The sequence below is a fragment of the Alligator sinensis genome, unplaced genomic scaffold, assembly GCF_000455745.1.
Source record: "Alligator sinensis unplaced genomic scaffold, ASM45574v1 scaffold301_1, whole genome shotgun sequence".
NCBI classification, from domain to species: Eukaryota; Metazoa; Chordata; order Crocodylia; family Alligatoridae; genus Alligator; species Alligator sinensis.
This window is the reverse complement of record NW_005842035.1, coordinates 620633-638799: the sequence shown is the minus strand read 5'-3', so window position 1 is coordinate 638799 and position 18167 is coordinate 620633. Positions and strand designations below refer to the sequence as shown.

At 51.6% G+C, this 18167-nt stretch overlaps 1 protein-coding gene across 28 annotated transcripts in view; it reads left to right on the top strand.

Annotated features, from left to right (window-relative positions):
- LPP (LIM domain containing preferred translocation partner in lipoma) overlaps window positions 1–18167 on the top strand; it is a 432466-nt gene that overhangs the window by 200977 nt on the left and 213322 nt on the right. For 27 of the 28 annotated variants that reach the window (XM_025202699.1, XM_014519363.2, XM_025202677.1 and 24 more), the window contains one exon: window positions 5792–5904. In XM_025202699.1, the coding sequence (XP_025058484.1) occupies window positions 5792–5904 (113 nt within the window). Of the gene's footprint in view, window positions 1–1953; window positions 1979–5791; window positions 5905–18167 lie in introns of those variants that run through there. The other variant, XM_025202703.1, reaches the window with a different exon arrangement.

The following is an 18167-nucleotide window of genomic DNA, read 5'->3' as shown; positions in this document are numbered from 1 at the left end:
GCATGTTGTAGGGTGTTTCTACTTAGTTTTCATAGGGCACTGAGTGGCTGGAGTGGATCCTTTTTAGGAAGAATTAGATAAAGGGTCACCTGCAAATGCAGAGGCCTGGATTTGACGTCCCAGGAGGTCCCTTCCAGTTCCTGTATTGTGTTGTCAAACATCAAAGCAGTCCCCCATGCGGTTTAATGGGCACATCAGGTATGTTTGCAGTGTGCTGGGCCGTGCTAGGGAGCATTGCTGTGAAAATATCCCCGTCTGCTCGGTGCTGGTTGCATTGCAGCTTTGGGGGCATGCCCAGTGCTATTGTGTGCCCTGGCCGTATGCATTAAGGTGGTACCAGAAGGCACTCCCATGGCCTCTTGCTGGCAGTCAGAGCCAGGGATGGAGAGCGTACGACTGGTTTTCACGGCAGCATTCCCCTGCACAGTCCAATACAACGTGCTAAGGCTTTGCAGGAACATTGTTAAATGATTGGAGAGTATGGTAATGAATGGTGTAATACCACTTCTAACGAGAAGAGCAAGGAGGAAAAGCCTATTTTATTGAGAGATCGCTCTCCGGGCTGCTGGAGCGAAGGTGTGTGCATTGCTGTCAGAGCCTGCACGTAAAGCCAGGGAACCAAGAGGATCCATGCATCATCTTTCTCGAGTGATACCTCGTGACAGCAATGATTCGGACAGTGAAAGCGCTGGATTATGAATTTGGAAGCCAGGCATGTTGGTAGCACCGCCTCTGTTTTCCAGCGTGACCTTGGTCAAGTCATTTAATGCCTTTCTGCTCTGCTTACCCCACCTGTAAAGTGGGGGTGAGGGGAACAGTCAAACTCCCATTACTGATCCTCTTTGCTAGCAAATGTGTAGCCATGTCACGGGCTCAGGCCAGCACGGGAAATGGAGCTTGAGAGCCCTGGGTTTGCTGAGGGTTGCAAAAGCGGTCCAGGCCTGTGCGGTGTGTGTGTGTCCACGTACGACACAGATGTGGGGCGAACAAGACCCAATTTCAAGACACGTTTGCCTCCGTGCAAGAGGACGGCCGGGTTCTGGGCTGACTTGTCCTCCGATCAAAGTTGGAAGAAGGGACGAGCTGACTTGGTGAGGGTAGTCACCTCCACTGGAGAGAAGGGACGCCTGGTCCGATCCACTTCTCCAGAGGTCCCCAGCCAGTCTTGTCTGGGCTCATTTGCTTTCATCTTTCCAGGTTTGCGGGGAAGAATGGTTACAAACACATAGGACCGGGCCCAGGAAGGTCGTGCCAAGGCTGTGGAGACGGCTTGCGCTGGGATCGGATTGGCAGCGTGAGCACTGAGAGAGTCTTAGCCAGATATGGAAACCAGAAGGCCCAGAAAAGCGTGATTTTGTTTACAACCAGAGAGGCCGTGGAAAGGCTGAGACTGCAGCTTCTGGTACTCCGGCCTCTGCAACAAGAGGAAGTACAAAAAACCCCCCAACAACCCAAAACAAGCCCTCTAAAGATTTGGGAATCAGAGGGGGGGATGCCAACCCTTCCAGCTGGAGCACATGGTCACGAGTCCCTGGACCAAACTCTCGGTCCAGGCCGCTCGAGGGTTCGTAGTAGACGATTGGAGAGGATGCATCAAGCCTTCAATTCACTGCGACGGGCCCTAGCTGGGGTCACTCGTCACAGCTCCCCCGGTACCCTGCATGCCTGGAGCGACCGAGTGCCCCCAGGCTCGGAAAGACCGTGCTGCCAGCACATGTGGGTTCGAAGCCTGGGTCCTGGGTCCTTGGGCAGGTCCTGCTCCGGGACAGAGATCCAGACAGACGTGGGCATGTCCACCCGGACGCTGCTCGTTGTGCTAATACGTTCTCCTCGACCTGGGTTAGGACTTGGGAGGAGGCTGCAAATGTCTGCAAGCAGCAAGCCCTTGTCCTGGCTGATCTCTTCTCCACGAGGGTTCAATGCGATGGACCAGCATGGGGTGGGAGTGCCCAGGAAGAGCCGCGGTTTCCACCTGGATGTAATTATTTCATAGAATCATTAAAAATGAGGGTGGGAAGGGAGCTCAGGAGGTCACATCTAGTCCAACCCCTGCTCCAAGCAGGACCAGCCCCAACTGCATCATCCCAGACAAGGCTTGGTCCACCTGGGGCTTCAAAACCTGCAAGGATGGAGACTCCCCCACCTCTCTGGGTGACCTGTCCCAGTGCTTCACCACCCTCCTGGTGAGATGATGTCCCTTGTATCCAACCTAAACCTGCCTTGCTGCAACTCGAGCCCATTGCTCCTTGTTCTGGAGTAGCATCCCCTTGAAGAGCTGCGCTCGGCTGCCTTGGGCTTCGTGCCCAAAGGACCCGGCAAAGAGGGTCCCGGGGCCTGCATCTGAAGTGCGTGGTGGGTGCTGTGGGTCTGCAAGGACAGATGAGGCTGTCGACAGCCAGAGCAGGGTCTGTCTTCTGCCTGTTATGGGGTGATGGACGGGAGGTTGGAGAGTCCGAGCTTCCCCCCTTCCTTGCTAACCCTGCCTTTCTCTGACCAAAACCAGGCTACTGCCACTTGCCCACCCCACCGGGTGATTAATTAATGTCCTGACATTGCTGCTTAGTTGCAGGTGCCATTCCCATGCAGCATGTGCTTTCTTTTAATGTTTAACTATCGTTGCACCCCATCCCTCACCCCGAGGCCAAATGAAATGCCCTGGTTTTTCCACTGCAGCTCAAGCTGGGAGCTACTTTGAATCTGTGTCTTTAGACCTCTCGGCCTTTCCACCCTTCGAACTGAATACACGCCGTCTTCTCTGGGAAATAAAGGGGGCTTCTGCCTGTCGCTCGAGTGGGAACAGCATCGGGGCCCGTGTGCATGTGTGCGGGAAAAGAAAAGGAAACACCGGGGTAGAATAAAGAGCTGCAGCTGTAGAGGAGAAAGACCCATCTGTTCAGGGAGGTTATGGAAAGCAGACCAAACATCTGTAAGATCTCTGCAGTGGATCTGGCATCTGCTGTTTGCTTCCCATTCTGCAAATCTTCCTTCCAGTAAGAGGGGAAGCAATCTATTCTGAGCCCCGGCGAAGGGAGAGTCCAGCAGTGTCAAACTTTGTCACGTGGCGGCCGAGCCAGCGGTGTCCAGATACGAAGAAACACGCTTTCCCCAAGCGCCGTCCAACATGCCTCGTCTGGTTTTTTAAGAAGTTGGATCTGTTTTTATGAACTCTCTGGAGGAATACTTTATTGAATGTGCAAAGCTGCAGGGTTGTGTTTACTGCAGCGGCCCGACGACCTCCATCCTGCCTTGTCTCACTTCTGCTTTAGCACGTAACTCCCCTTCGCTCTGGGGCTGCAGGAACCGCTCCCGTGCACCGGCTGTCATGCCACGCATTGGCGCGCGGGGTTCCTGCAGTCGCATCTGACTCTTTGCAATTTCACTGGAAGTTTCAGAGAAACTTCAGCGTTTCCATCGTGCACCCAAGCAGGGGGGTTCTGTGGAAATTCAAGTGCTGTGTGAAATCAGGTTGATTTTTCTTTCCAATTAAAACGCCGTTTGAGAGAGGGGGAAGGAAAAAAAAAAAAAGTTCTTACGCTGTTGAAACGTCCCGTCCGTTTTGGCTTTTGCAGAGCCCAAAGGTTTAGGGTTTTGCGCTGAAACAGCGCTCAGTTTCCATTGCTTTCGTACGCACCCTAACAGCGTGGTTTCGAATAAGAAGTCCAGATCCAAGCGCGGCTGTAAATGCCTCTGTACAGACAGCTTTTGTTATGAAAGGGCTGATTCATGCACGTGGTTATTCGTGCCTATATTGCATTATTGCATATAGAGATGCCTTGCAGCTTTGGGGGGAAACCCTGCGCACTCAGGATACCAGATCAAAGGGGCCGGCTGCCGAATCGGGCTGACCCTGCATCTGGCCACAGCTGATGATAAAGCAAGCTCTGAGCATTTGCATCGTGTGACATCTCGCACAACGGGGCCGTGCATCCGTGCTGCCTCTCACGGGTGATCCCGTCTGCCCTGGAAAAGGTGGGACGGTTGCCTGTTACAGCACCGCGTGGAGGGGAACAGTAGCTCGGGCCGTCTTGTTTAAAATATCAACACCTCGTTGTAGTTTTACACCTTCACAAACAAGAAGGGCACGCGGGAGACCCGGCTATAGGTGCTACGGGATGTAGCAATGCCGGCAGCACGGAGCTTAATAGGGGGAGATCCCAAATCAGCCAGAAGTGCAGAAAACTGCCCCCCACTCCCGCTGCCCCGCAGGCAGTCACATTTGGTGCTGATGTTTCCCCGCACCGTGCCTCCAGCAGCAAACCTGGTTTTCCATTTTTGCTAGGGGGTGGACTGCTTTACCTGGCTCTGCCTATGCCCGTGTCGCCCACGGGACTCTGGGAGAGTTTCTCTCCAAGCTAAGCGAGTGGCCTCGCTTTCTGCAATGCCTCGAAAGCCCAATTGTACAGAGCACGAGGAAGCTTGTTTCTAGACCACCTCTCTGGGAGGATGGGGGGTGGGAAATGGGAGAGAGAATTAAAGAAAATCGATCAATCCTCCAAGCTGCTTATTTCATGCAGATTTGAAGACGGCTTTTACTGTGAATCGTGGTTTGTTCAGTGGGTTTTGCTTAGGGGCAGCAATATCAGCCTTCTCCTATTGCAGTGGCCTTTCAGGGATGAGCTTGCTGCAATAGGGAGGTGGAGGAGGTGGCACAGGGCTTCATCGTCAAAGAGAAAGGTCTCCCAGCAGCCTCCTCTTTCCTCGTGAGTGAAGACGGCTCCCAGCAAGTCATTGCTGCAATAGGAATAGGGAGCCTGGCTGTTGCTCCTCGCCGGCAGCAGGCTGTATGTCAGGGGGATGGATGTGCCTTTTGGGTCCTGGTAGCTGTCTGCCATCCCCGGCGTGCTGCAAAGTGACATGCCATGCCTTGTATTTAGGGGCGCCGGTTGGGGTTGTTCATGGTACCTACAAGGGCTTAAACAAACTGTGCCCATATGAATCCACAGCCCAAGGACCGTGAGCTTCCAGTTGGCCAGTCCTGCCTTCAGACATCATCCAGTACTCTTTTTCTGATGCCTTGTGCAGCCCCAGACCTAGACTGCTCATTGCCATGAGTGCTTTTACTCTCTGAAGCAGGTCTAAAGTAAAAGCTGCCTCTGCATTTTAAATTGCTTGCTCCTTTCCTCATGCTCCTTCATTATGTGTGATGGTAATGATGCCTAGAGCTTGCATTTCTATAGCCCTGTTCTTCCAGGGACTCCAAATGACTTCCAGGAATGAAGTAATGCTCGTAGGTCTCTCCCCTCTTGCTTTGAAGGGAGTGAATGTGAACCTAGCAGAGGACTGAAGAACAGTTCAGTGACTCACCCAAGGTTGTGCACTGAGTCGGTGGCAGTGGGAATACAGTGCAAGCGTTCAGACTCCCCCTGGTCCCTGCTGCGGCCATGAGCCCCAGTCCCTCCTGCCTGCACGTTGCATCCTTGCACCCATGGGTGGTGGGGCTGTTCGAGCTGTTAGTGATCCTCTCAACCTGGGGTGCTGTGCAATGCTAGCACTGTTTAGGATACACACGACGAACCCAGAGATTTCAAATGGGAATCCATAGTGTCAAAGATATGTTGGCCTTTTGTGGGCTTTCCGAGCCCTTTGCAACAGAAGAAGAATTGCTCTAGTATTTTTTTGCAGTCAAAATGAAGAGGGAACATTTTCCAAGGGGGGGCTTGGAGTGTGTTGAGAGGGGTCCTGAGCATAAAGACGTGGAAAAGCACTATATGAGGATGAGCTGAATGAAGCAGAGAAGCGTCACACCTCCATTTCATTTTGCCCTTATAATCTGTTGATTTCTCTGTTGCAGGGGACTTCCTGCCGCCACCACCGCCTCCTATGGATGATCTTGGCAACTTCCCTCCGTCGTCTGGCTCTTTCCCCCCTCCTCCGCCTCTGGATGAGACCACATTCAACGTGCAGGTAAGGAGACCCAAGACTGTCCTGCTCCTGAAGAACTGATCTGATAGTGATGGCCATAATAAGTACATGAACCTGCCGCAGGTGGCAAAAGTGCTCTCCTTAAGGGTCGCCTAAAAATCAGTGCAGCTTCTTTGTGAATGGGAAAACACTTTCTTTCCAAATGTACAAAGTGACAGAAAGATTTTGAGGGCCTTCCCCAGCTCCGAATGAAACCAAAAAGGCCTTTTCCACTGACTTCCCTGGAGGTGGGGTGTTGTTCTGGGAGTCTGCAGTTATAGCAGAGAGTGGTGATATGCATTTCCCCCAGTGAATTCGTAGAGATTAATGCCATTCAACAACGCACCCATCTGAGACTTCATCTGCAGTACCTTTTACTTGGTTACCCATGTTCAAGAAAGATGAATTCCAGCTGGACCAGTTATAGGGAGGGGTGGTAGGATGATCTGTGCAGTGGGAAGCTTGTCCCATGAGAAGAGCTTAGTTTGTGTCATCTAGCAGAGGAGATATGATTGCTCTCTGTACGTGTAGCGGGGGAATGGACTGCCGGGAGGAAAATGGGATGCTTAAGCTAAAGGCCAGTGTTGGTACCAGGATGCAAGAGCATAAACTAATCACAAGGGAAGTTATTGTGGACATTTTGAGAGAGGTGAGGCTCTGGATCTGCCTTTCAGTGGCAGGAACGGGAGCAAAAAACCCTACATGGCTCTAAAATAGATTAGCTTAAGGAACCGATGCTGGGATGTGGTTGCTTGTGAGAGTGGCAGCAGGTCCATCTGTGCCCCTGGCATTGCCAAGGACGCTAGGATGGAGTGAGGTTGCAGTGGGCTCGGCATTAGATGAGACTACAGACACCTCGAGCAAGTCACTTCAGCGGTTGCGTCCCTGCATGGGCTTATAGCGACTCCCCCTCTTGCAGGGATCGTGCGAGAATCAATGAATTCATTATTGCCGGACTCTCGGATGCTGCACATAGAGACTAGCCTTGCACATGTACAGTGAATTCATTATTGCCAGACTCTTGGATGCTGCACATAGAAAGTGGGCTGCGTGACTTCTAACCAGGGTCTTGGGGGGAGAGGGTACCAAACACCGTGCCTTACCTGCCCCTGGGATCACCAGGGAACGTGGCTAAGCACAAAGCCCGGCTGCTTTTAGCTTTGAGGAATTAAGTGCCTCGTTAGCCACTGTTGTTCTCTCTCTCATCTTTCTGAGAAGGGGGGACCTTCAGGAAGGGAGAGTAAAGGGAAATTAGCACCAGGCGTCCAGCCAGCATAGCCAGACTCACGCTGCACAAGGTCACCGATGATAAGCTCTCATTTTTAGGTTAAAAAATCCCTTTTTGTCAGGAGTGGAGCCAGAGCAGAGGATGTGGGCTGCAGTCCATCTGTCTCTGTTGTATCGGGGGACGAGCGGAGTGATGCTCTGCAAAATGCCGGTGAAGATGCTGCTGCTGACTTGAACGGAGCAGTTTGCTCTTGTTTTCTACCTGCGTGCTTTCTTCCCATGCTCAAGTCTAGGCAGCCGGCTGGGTCTTTGAGTTGTTGCTGAAACAAGCCTGTTCATGTAGGCCCCATCCATGCTGCCTCTTCCCTGCTCAGCGTGTCGACATCCCAGCGGTCGCACCCTTTCTCCCCGGCTTTACCCCGCAGGCCTGGGATGGAGTCGAGGCATCATTTTGCAGCGGCTTTTAGGGTGGAGTGAAATTGGTGTGCAGTGGTCGTCTGCCGAGACAAATCCTGGGCACCAAATCCTAAAGCTCCCATATATAATTCCACCTCCTTTGCTCTGGGTTTGTGCTGATGCAACTGCAGGCAGCACCTGGTCCTAGACATCATTTAATCCACTCGTTCTTCCTCTCCTCCCTAAAGGAGCCCGGGCGCTGACAAAAGCCTGCGCTCATTCAGAAGACTGAAGGATCTTGTGTTGCTAAATCGCCTCCTTATCTTGCGGCAGTAAACAAAGCATGTTAAAAGCAAGGCAGAAAGATGGAGATAAGGGCTGACTACGGCAAGTAACAATGGAAAAGAGATTGGCGGTTAAGACACTTGAGTATTTTGGGCAAATCCAGATGCAGGTTTCCAGGGTGGCGTAGAGGAAGGCTGCAGCTCTGTTTGTGCTGCTGTTTGGCTCCTCCTTGTGCATTCGGCCATCGAGAAACGCGAATACCAAGGAAACGTTCCCGTTGTCTGCAACGCGTCCCCGGGCATAGGTCTGATGTGTGACCCATGTCCGTGGGAATGGAGGCTCTAGCAGGAAAGGCGTCGGGCCGGGGTGCCAGTGATCCCTGTTACTTCTGCTATATAGTGTCTGTGTCATCCTAGGCACATCGCTGAAGCTCGGTGCCTCAGTTTCCCCATTGGGGACATGCAAACGATATTGTTCTTTCCTGTTGAGATGGAGTAGGGGAGAGCGATGCCCATGAAACAGCTCACATCCTACAGTCCTGGGAGCGAGGGAAGTAGACGGAGATAACTGCGTGCTCACTATACAGTGAATGCTCTTAAATGCACTGGTATGAAGGGTTCGGCACACTCCAGTGACTTTCTCTGTCTCTCAATCACGAGATCCTAGTGGGTCTATTAGGATCATTCAATCGAGGGAGATTTTAAAGCCGCTGAACGTGGTTATAGATGGAACATTATAACACAAACGGCAGGAGCCCAGACACGTTCAGCAATCCCCTCTCTTGAGTTACCCATAACTGAACGGTTGCATCTGCATCAAAGACTCCAAATCGAATATACGGCCGATGGAGGAGCAGTTTTAGTATGCAACCCTAGCGCCGCTGTGATGCGTTTCAACCCTGCGTCTTGAGGCGCTGTGCACAAGAGGCAAGTGCATTGACTTTAGAAACGGGGAAACTGAGGACATCGAAAAGGTTGGGTGCTCGCCTTGCACAGGGAAACCATTTTGCTTTCTGATTCTCCTGCTGCGACGCGCGGGGCAGTTGTGTTTGGAGCCATGTAGGAGCTGGGAAGTTTCAATCCACTTGGCTGTGCTTTTAGACTCACTGGCGGGGAAAAATAAGGGAGAAGGAAGGGAAAAAGTCCAGTTTTGAAATTCCCCTTCCTTGGAAAGCAGCCCGCAAGCCCTGTTCCCGGACGGTGGGGAGGGAGAGGCCGTGGCATGTTTGACGCATCAAGCCGTGAGCAAAGAGCCTCTTGCCACGCTGGCTTGCACTCGGCTTAAGGAAAGAAACCAAATATCCCGGCCAGGAAGAAAAATGAAATTGCTGTTTGCCAAAGGGAAATGGCCAGCTCTGGGCGGAGAGGAAACTAACTGGCTGGGGAGTTTTGAATCGGGAATTGTATGCAACTTGCTGTATTTTTCCTCCCCTGCTGTAACCCTCTGGATCCTCTCTCCAGCCTGGAGGTGTTTCCTTGATGCAGACGGGTGCAATCCCCGTGCGTCGTGGAGGAAGACAAGGCCTCATGAGCTCACATCGGGGTCTTCCCAGCTGCTCCAGCCTCGTGCTGGCCCCTCGTTGTGCTCCTTGCTCACTTGCTGCTGGTTGAGATGTCCACTGGAAGGGGCAGCTGGGAGAAGCCACGTCTCAGGTTTGAAAGGTGTAGACCTCTTTGAACTGCGAGGCAGAGTTGGCTCTGCATTTTGCTCAGCTGGGTACGCGCTAGTCTAGTGTTGGAGGGTTTCTGGAGAGCTTTGAATGAGTCTGGAGCCTGGACCTGATGATCTTGTAAGGTCCTTTCCAGCCCCTACCATCAACATCTATGAGTCCTGCGTGTTTGACACGGAGGTGAGAGATCCCACGGCATTTCTCCCAAGAGGAAAGCTGGCTCTGGCATTTCAAAATCCAGCTGGAAAAAAGCTGGGCAAGTAGCTGGTCCCCTTTCTGCCTTGGGTTCTCTGCAAAGCACATGGATGTGTGGATAAACCAAGCTAGGGTTTAAACTTTCTTAGGTTTCCCATGGGAGAGGTTGGATCGACCATGCCAAAGTAAAACCGGTTAGAGCTGAGCAGGATGCTTCGATGCGAGGAAGTGCCGTGGGCAGCGCGGGCCCAGGTGGGAGGCATTGCCTTCGTGCAGCTGCTGAGCCTAGTGGAGACGTGCGTTTCCTGGGCTGTTCAGAGCAACCTTGCAGACAAGCTCAGGGCTTCTCCTTCATCCTTGTAGAGTCATAGAAAAGGGCTGGAAGGGATCTGCAGGGGTCATCTACTGCAACCCCCTGCCAGAGGCAGGGTCAGCCCCATCCAAAGCATCCGTCATCTAAACTCTTCGTAAAACTACCATCAACCCTGACACGACAGACCTGTCGCCCAAACCGGCTGTAGGTAAAGCAGGGGAGCCACAGCAGCCAATGTCTTGCTTTTATACAGTGTCACTGTGTGCTCAAGAGGTCCCGGGTAGGGGGCTATGCCCCCCCACTACACAGGAAAGCAAACCTCCCCTTCTTCCCAGTCTGTACCAATCTGATCATGGGGTAAAAGTCCTTCCGGACCCCAAATGTGGCATCAGTCTGACCCTGAGCAAATTTTTTAGCCAGGAACCTCCAGCTTTGCTCCTAGCAGGAGCATTGGCACAACCCAGAGTCCCCAGTCCTAGCTGTAGCCAACATCCAGCGCCTCTGGGGAGGCTTAAAAACACCCTGACACATATAGCAAAAAAAACATAGAGGTGGGGAGAAACCAGAAGAGCCCAGAAGGTCCTCCAAAAGTTTGGTTCTTTAGGGCAAGGACCATCTCTAGTTTCATATGTGTAGCTTCTAGCAGTGGCCTGGCCTGAATAGGAGCCCAAAGTGCTGCCATCCTAGTACATAGGAGGGGACTGGTTTGGATAATGCAGAAGCCCTCTTCCATCCTGACGTTCCTGGAAATCCCTCGCTCTTTCCAAAGCACTTTGCACCACCGGGTCTCAAATCACTCTAGAAAGGAAGCATCGCGCTCTCCTTTTTCACAGATGGGCAAAGCGAGGCTTGGGGAGGTGAAGTGATTTGCCGGATGTCTTCCATGAGGCCATCAGGAATCGAATCCAGGTCTCCAGTGCTGCTTTGCCAGGCTGTGCTCTCTCCCTGGCACGGTTGCACCTGTCGTCTTCATCTGCAAACTCCCGGCTCGGTTTCGGGTGGGTAGAGAGGATGGCTGTCCTTGCCTTAAAAGCAGGGTTAGCGTGAAAACACGGACAAGCCCTTGACGATAGCAGCTGCCAGCGCGCTCCGCTGTGCCCATGCAGATGCCCAGCGAATGCAGAGGCACTTGGCATGCAAAGCATAAGGTTGCACTTCGATGCAAGCCTGTTCTTGCTGCAGACCAGACCGTGCACCTCTCGCTTTCTGATGCCTGGAGGGGACGCACGTTCACCCTGCTGCGGACATGGGCTGGGGGAGAGGGTCTCCGCTTTCCTGCCGTCTTGCCACGGAGCATTATAGCTCGCAAGGCAACCTACAGGCACCTGCTGCTCTGCCACAGCTTGCCTTTGCAAGCCATCTGTCTTCTCCCTTGCTTTGTGTTTCCCAGAGAGAGAAAGACGCTCACTGGTGTCGGGAGATGAAGTGGCAAGTGCCTTTAAAACAAGGATTTTGCTAGGCATTTCACTGTCTGCACAGGGCTGTCTTCTTCCTAGCCAGCCGTCTTGCTGTTGCCGCTACAAGGCTGTGACTCATTTAAGTAAGCATCCAAAAAGACAGAGCAGTGGGTTGGGTTTTTTTTTTTTGTTTGGTGTGTGCGTGTGCCTGTATAGACAAACTGCTGGGGGAAAATAAAAAAAATACCCATAGCATTTTTGCCCGTAGGGGATGCTGCTTTTAACTCCGGGGGTCTGTTTTGCAGCGAGACTCTGTTCTCCATGTCATTTATTTAGTTACTCTCAGAAATTGCATGCCTTCCCATGCTCCAGGAGGCAGAGGAAGCCAAAGAGGGAAAGAACATGCGTTTCGCCTCCCTCTAGCGCTAGATGTTGTTAATGGCCAGGCTGGGGGATGGCGTGGGCTCAGGTGTGGGATTAACAAGGAAAAGCTCAAACAACCCAGGGCCGTCGCGAGCGGCTGGGAAGGAGCAGCAGCTCCCTGCGATTCTCGGGCGAAGCGTCAGTCTCCTTGGGCCGGCGCAGAAACGGGGCGTCTGATTCCTGGCGTGGAAATAGAGGCCAGCCTCTATGAGTGTCCGTGATAAGAAAGTCCCTTTTATTGCTCTTCTCGGATAGGGGAACGTGGCCGTCGGCCGGAGGGAACGGAGAAAGAAGGCGTGGGAAAGCACAAGTAGGCAGAGGGAAGATATGGAAAGGAAGGGGGAAAATGAGCACCTCGGCAGTCTCTTTCAGGATCTGGAGGGGCGACACGGTGGCTGTAATGTCATCGAGTGTTACTCTTTTATTATCCGTAACGAGGAATCAGAAAGTTAACTTTTACAGTCTTCTTCTCCAATGCCCGATAAAGGGCGTTGGTGCCCGAAAGCTTGCAATTCAAGACCTTTTTTTGCAAAACATCTTGCTGGTCTAATAAAAGAGGTCGCCTCTACTGATGAGTCCCGATGCAGAAATACAACACGCTTACAGAATAGCAAGCGGTCCCCAGAAGTTTGAGGACCGCTGCTCTAAATCGCAGCCAAGTCTCCCCGCATAAATAAATCGCCCACGGACTGAAGGCTGTTGCCCCGAACCTAAGTTTGGATGCCCCTAAAACATCTGAGAAGCGGCGTGCTGCTGCGTTTCTGGTTCAAAAGGAACAAAAAGCATGCGCAGCGTCGGTATGCATGGAGATAAGTGTGGGGAGGTACATGGCTGAGACTGAGATGCGACCGAAATACGAGCCTGCGCGCTTTAAAAAGCCAAACCACGTCTATTTTGAATCGTTCGTAAACCTCTACTCCCGTTTATGTAAGTCCCCAGCTCCTGCGCTCTTCAGAACAGACATCCATGCTAATTATAAACCTCAAATTTTACTGAAAGGATAAAACCGGAAAAAATTTTAATTGTATGACATAAGTCTTGCGTTAATCTCTCTGCTTGGCTATTAATATCTTGCTGTAATGTGCGTCTTCCGAGCCCTTAGTATCAAAGCCTTGGGCAGGTATGATGAAGGAGACCAGGATAGCAACAGCAAACTAGTTTTCCACGTTACGTTGCAGCGAGGCCCAAAACCTGGTAGGTGCTGCAAGCTCTTTGCCTTCCCCCTGTGCTGGACAAGGCAGGGCGCTCTGAGAGCAGAAGTGGATGACAGATAATAAGTCGTGGAAAGCCACACTGCAAGCTGACAAGTTTTAGCCCCTGTTGTCGTCTCAAATGCTAGCCTGGGGGCGTACAGGAGGGCAGGGAAGCCACATCCAGCGCCCCGGGCTAAATAGCCGGTGGTGCAGCATGGAGCGCCGTCGAAGCGTCCATCCGTCATAGCACATCACTGCGGGCGACTGGTGAGAAGGCAGCTGAAGCACACGGCAGAGCCGTGCCGCGCTGCTAAGTCGGCTCCATCGCAGGCCAGAAGATGAGGTTTAATGGGAGGCGACCTTTCGGGAAAGCCAGGGGAGGTGGAGCATTGCAGAGATCAGGGGCACCGGGCCGGCGTCGGGTGCTTTAAACCCCTTTGTGTTCGGTGGCAATGAATGAAGTGCCGGTCGAAGAAGATGAAAGGAAACGCAGAGGCATTGATTTTGTAGTCTAGACCGGCTGAGTTCAGCGTTCCCACAACTAGGGCAGTGCAAAGTCGCGTACAGTAATCCTTTTTGTGCACCGATTTCCACCGGTCCGATGGGGTTTCTTTTTCCTCCCTGGCTCTTATTTGTGACCACGGTGCTGGCACAGAAAATCCTCTGCTCCATCAAAGCTCCTAGGGTCAAAGCAGCCCAAACGCACACGTTTCCCTCTGCATTATTCTAGTTTCATCAGTGGGACAAAAAACCCCCATCCCAGCTCCAGGCCCTGCTCTCCACGAGGGGGGAGTTTTGTGGTCAGAAAATGTCTTTGCAAAGAGCACATCGCACGATGACTGAGAGGTCGTGAATGGCGGTAAAACGACCCGTGAGAAAATTAGCCTGGGATTTGCAGGACAGAGGGACATGCATTATTGTGTAGGCTTCCTGCTGTTCCCTGCCAGATTGGGAGAGATGTTGCTCATAGTAGTAAGGGTTTTATTTTTTTGCGGGGGGGGAGGCTTTGTTTCGCTGATAAAAATGTAGTGCGTGGATCTTTAATGCCCAGGGGAATGGATAGGAGTGCGGGTGTCTGGGAAAAGGGTTTTATTTTTTTAAATATGCCAAGGCTAAAGCAAAGGGGGTCCCTTAGAGACCCAGCAGCACTCGGGAAAGCGAGGGGCGCTACATTAGGCCTGTTCTGTATTCACTTCCCTCGTGCCTTTATGCCAGGGCTCCTCAGTCTTGCCCTTCCCCTCCCTGCCCACTACCACAGGCCTGAAATCCTGCCACACGGCTCGGCCTGTGACCCCTCAGGTGTGTCTGTGCCATCCCTGGAGCATGGTACGACTGCTTCCCGAGCAGCGAGCCTGGGAATGGGGGTAGCATAGTCCCATGAAGGGTCATTGGGTATGTCCCACTTGCCAATACATCCCTCCAAGAGGTAGCAGAGTAACTAAAATGTCACTTTTTCTTCATAAGCAGTGTTTTTTCCTGGAAAAGATGCCTGTCTAGAGCCAGCCTGGCTTCTTAGTGAGCTTCGTGGGACCCCCAGATGGTGGCATATAATAAATAGTTCACCTGTGCCGATGGGACGTGCAGCAGGTGTAGTAGATACTGTGAAACCTGCTCTGTAGCCAGGTGGGAAGTGGGCTCTTCACACAGGGATGCCAACCTTTTAGCTACCGGAGAGGAGCTGGCTCTGTCTGTGAGTGCCAGTACTGAGCCTGTGACTCAGTTTACCAGGTCAGATCCAAGCAGGCCTCCTCTCCGATTTGAGAGAGCCAACATTTATTTTCCAAGCATACTTCTCTGTACGTTCAAAGAGCAGTCAGAACAAAACTGACCTCAGCCGTTGCCTTTCACGTGGTTTAGACTTAGGTTTGCGTGAACCTGGATTGCAGTTTGCCAAATTCCCTAGGACGCGCTCGGATCCTTGCAGACGCCTGGCGGATAAAGCCGTGGGGAACCACGACGGGTTCGCACTCATCCATGCATGGGGCATGCTGCAGTTGAGCACCACGTGCATCACATCAGCACAGAGCCGGATGGTTTCCGGGGGGTGGTTTCAAGCTCAAATAAAAGTGATAAAGCACAGGGCTGGGATTTTTTATTTTATTTTCTTTTTTTATGAAAAGAGTGTTAAAGTTGTAATGATCTACAAGTGATGTGTTGAATTATAATACTTCACTCCACTTGGGCAGTGAATCTGTACTGATCTTTTGCTTCTTTTTTTCCCTTGTGATTTCCAGTCTGGTTTCCATGACCCTCAAAGAGGGGCACGTGCGTGCATTCGAGAGCACTTATGCACACAAGAGGCAGAAGGACTGAAGTACGACTAAGATTAAGCACGGGTTTATGTGTTTCCATAAGCAGCATGCCTAAACAGCCAGGCTGTGTTGCGTTTAGTTGTCTCGCACGTTCGGCTTCAAATGAGAGGTTTCTAAACGCGAACCAAGTCTGCATAGAAATACAGGGCGGTTAGTTTGGAGGGGAAAGAGGCAGATCTCAGAGCCGCTGCCTCGGTTCAACTAGGTCATGAGCACGTGCCGAAGTGTCAGTGAGATGGGACCTGACTGGAGTTAAATGCGTGGTTACCTCCTCTGAATTGGCCTGAACTGTCTGTGAAAGGTAACTCTCATGCTTTTTAGTCTCGTACTTGGTTTGCAGGTATGGTGGTACCCGTTGATCTATTAATTAGAGTTGTTATATTCTTTTATGGCAGGGGCAGATGACAGGACAAGGAGCAATGGACTCAAGTTGCAGCAAGGGAGGTTTAAGTTGGATATTAGGAGAAACTTTCTCACCAGGAGGGTGGAGAAGCACTGGAACAGGTCGCCCAGAGAGGTGGTGCAGTCTCCATCCTTGCAGGTTTTGAAGACCCAGGTAGACCAAGCCTTGTCTGGGATGATGTAGTTGGGGCTGGTCCTGCTTGGAGCAGGGGTTGGACTAGACGTGACCTCCTGAGCTCCCTTCAACCCTCATTGTCTCTGATTTTGTGATATTATGGATCGGCCCTTCACGTGTGAATTCAGTTACTTCCAAATAGAGCTGTTTATATAGCTGTGCTTTATGCATCTACATTCTGTTTTACACTACGGTAGTTTGGGTGCTACAGCATCTACACGTAGACTAGTCTGTAGGAGTTATGGTGCCACATCTTCCATCTACACTATCTATAAATCTGTAAATCTATCTATAAATCTATAAATCTACTACTAATCCATCTATCTATAAATCTATAAATCTACACCTTCCTGAGAGGTGAAGGCTGGACAAGACGACTGGACGCCCACCTTGCCGGGGTCATCTGGCCCCAGGTGTCTTTCCTGCCTAGAGCAGGGGGGCTGGACCTGATGATCTCTTGAGGTCCCTTCGGGCCCCTGACTTCTATGAATCTGTAAGATCACCGATCTGACCACCTGTCTATCACGGGCCATTCGATCCCACCCGGTGATCCCTTCACTTAGCTGCTTAACTTATGTTTGATTGAGCTATATCTTCCAGAAAGGCAGCTAGCCTTGATGTGATGATGTCAAGAAATGAAGACTGCTCCCCCTCTCTTAGACGAGGTAGCTGGGGGCCACACGTCCCGTGGGCCATAGTCCCAGGAGCAACTCTCCGTGTGAGCAGTGTGCCTCCCGCCACCCTCCGACGCTTTGCCAGTTAGACAGCCTTGCCCTGTAGTTTGGAGAGACGTTTAATACCCAATGCTTTCTCCCCTCGGAGGTATTTCTGCACTGCACTTCTCTTCTGGTGAGCCAGACGCATGGAGCTCTTCAGGCCTCTCCCTGTGGGATGTTTTGTGCAGCCCTTGAATTGTCCTCATGGCTCTGGGGGCCTATCTGATGTTTCAACACTCTTCTAAAATGGGGATATGGTGTCCTGGGATGAGTCTCACTGCCACCTGCCTCCTCCTCCTGTCCGCTCCTCTTTAGACATCCAAGGATGGCATTAGCTCCCTTTGTGCTGGAAGCTCACGTTGAGTTGCTTCTCTGCTCTAACCCCCACGTCCTTTTTCAGTCTTCGGTGGTCTGTGTCTCTGTGTCTTCTCCATCCCTATCTATCAAACTTCAGGGCCTGTGGCTATAAACATTGAGACAAGTCAGACACGCCGTCTCTTCCGACAGCGCTTTGCAGACTTCTTGCTCCGTTTCATTTACAGTCTGTTGCGGTTTGACAGCACAATTCGCTTCCGAGTTTTGAACAGGAGTTTTGAAACCCATTCCCCGCGATTTGAATGAGGAACCAGGCTCCGTAAAGAGGACTGCCAAATGTCTGCATGACCTTTGCAACCCACTTGTTCTGGTTGTTCCCCAGACACCCTGCAAGCCCGACTGCAATCGCATCCCCCCCGTGCCGTACAGCTGTCTCGGGTGGAAGGGGACAACTCTTGGGTAGCAAACGCTCCCCTTCCATTTGGGACGGGGACTGGAGAAAATTGCCCTATTCAATTAAAACTGTAGAGCTTGCTCACTGGGGTGCAATGCCCCTCGAAAGGTGGCTGCCTTGCTGGTAGCTTGAGAAAGCACACGTGAACCAGAGCGGCATGTCCCTGCCTGGCGTGGGACTGGAGAAGCATCAACGTGCCTGAAGTGTGCAGGGGGTTTACCTCCCATGCAATATGAGCAGACACAAAAATCTCGCTGAGCTATTGAGCACCATCCATGACTTCTATTTTGGTTTTATTTTATGGCTATATTGGGTATTTGGGTGCTCCTTGGTTATTGCAGGTGGGGGGATAAGATCTCCAGGATCTTGGTTTAGTTGTCAGGTTTTTCTCTATAGGGAACATCAACTTGTCTTTATGGCTAATCACACTGTCACAAGTGAATGTTTCAAGTTGGGGGGAACCCCCCCCAAAAAATTAACAGTGGCCATAATTATCAATAATGAGCTCTAATGTGGTTTTACTAATGATAAGAGACAGGATCTCTTCGCTGCTCCCAGGAAGCTGGTTTCAGTCCATCAAAGTCTTTCGGGTTCGGCTCGGCTTCATCTTGCCCCGCGAATAGCGCGGCGGCGTCCTGCAAGAGATGTAAAGACAAAGTGACACATCCCATTTCCCATTGTATGTTCTGCTGATGAACAAAAACGCTCCACTAATTCAATTTAATTCCCAAGGACGAGCGATTGCGTTTCTACCCCGAGAATATTAAATTGCCTTAATGGAAAAATAAACCAGT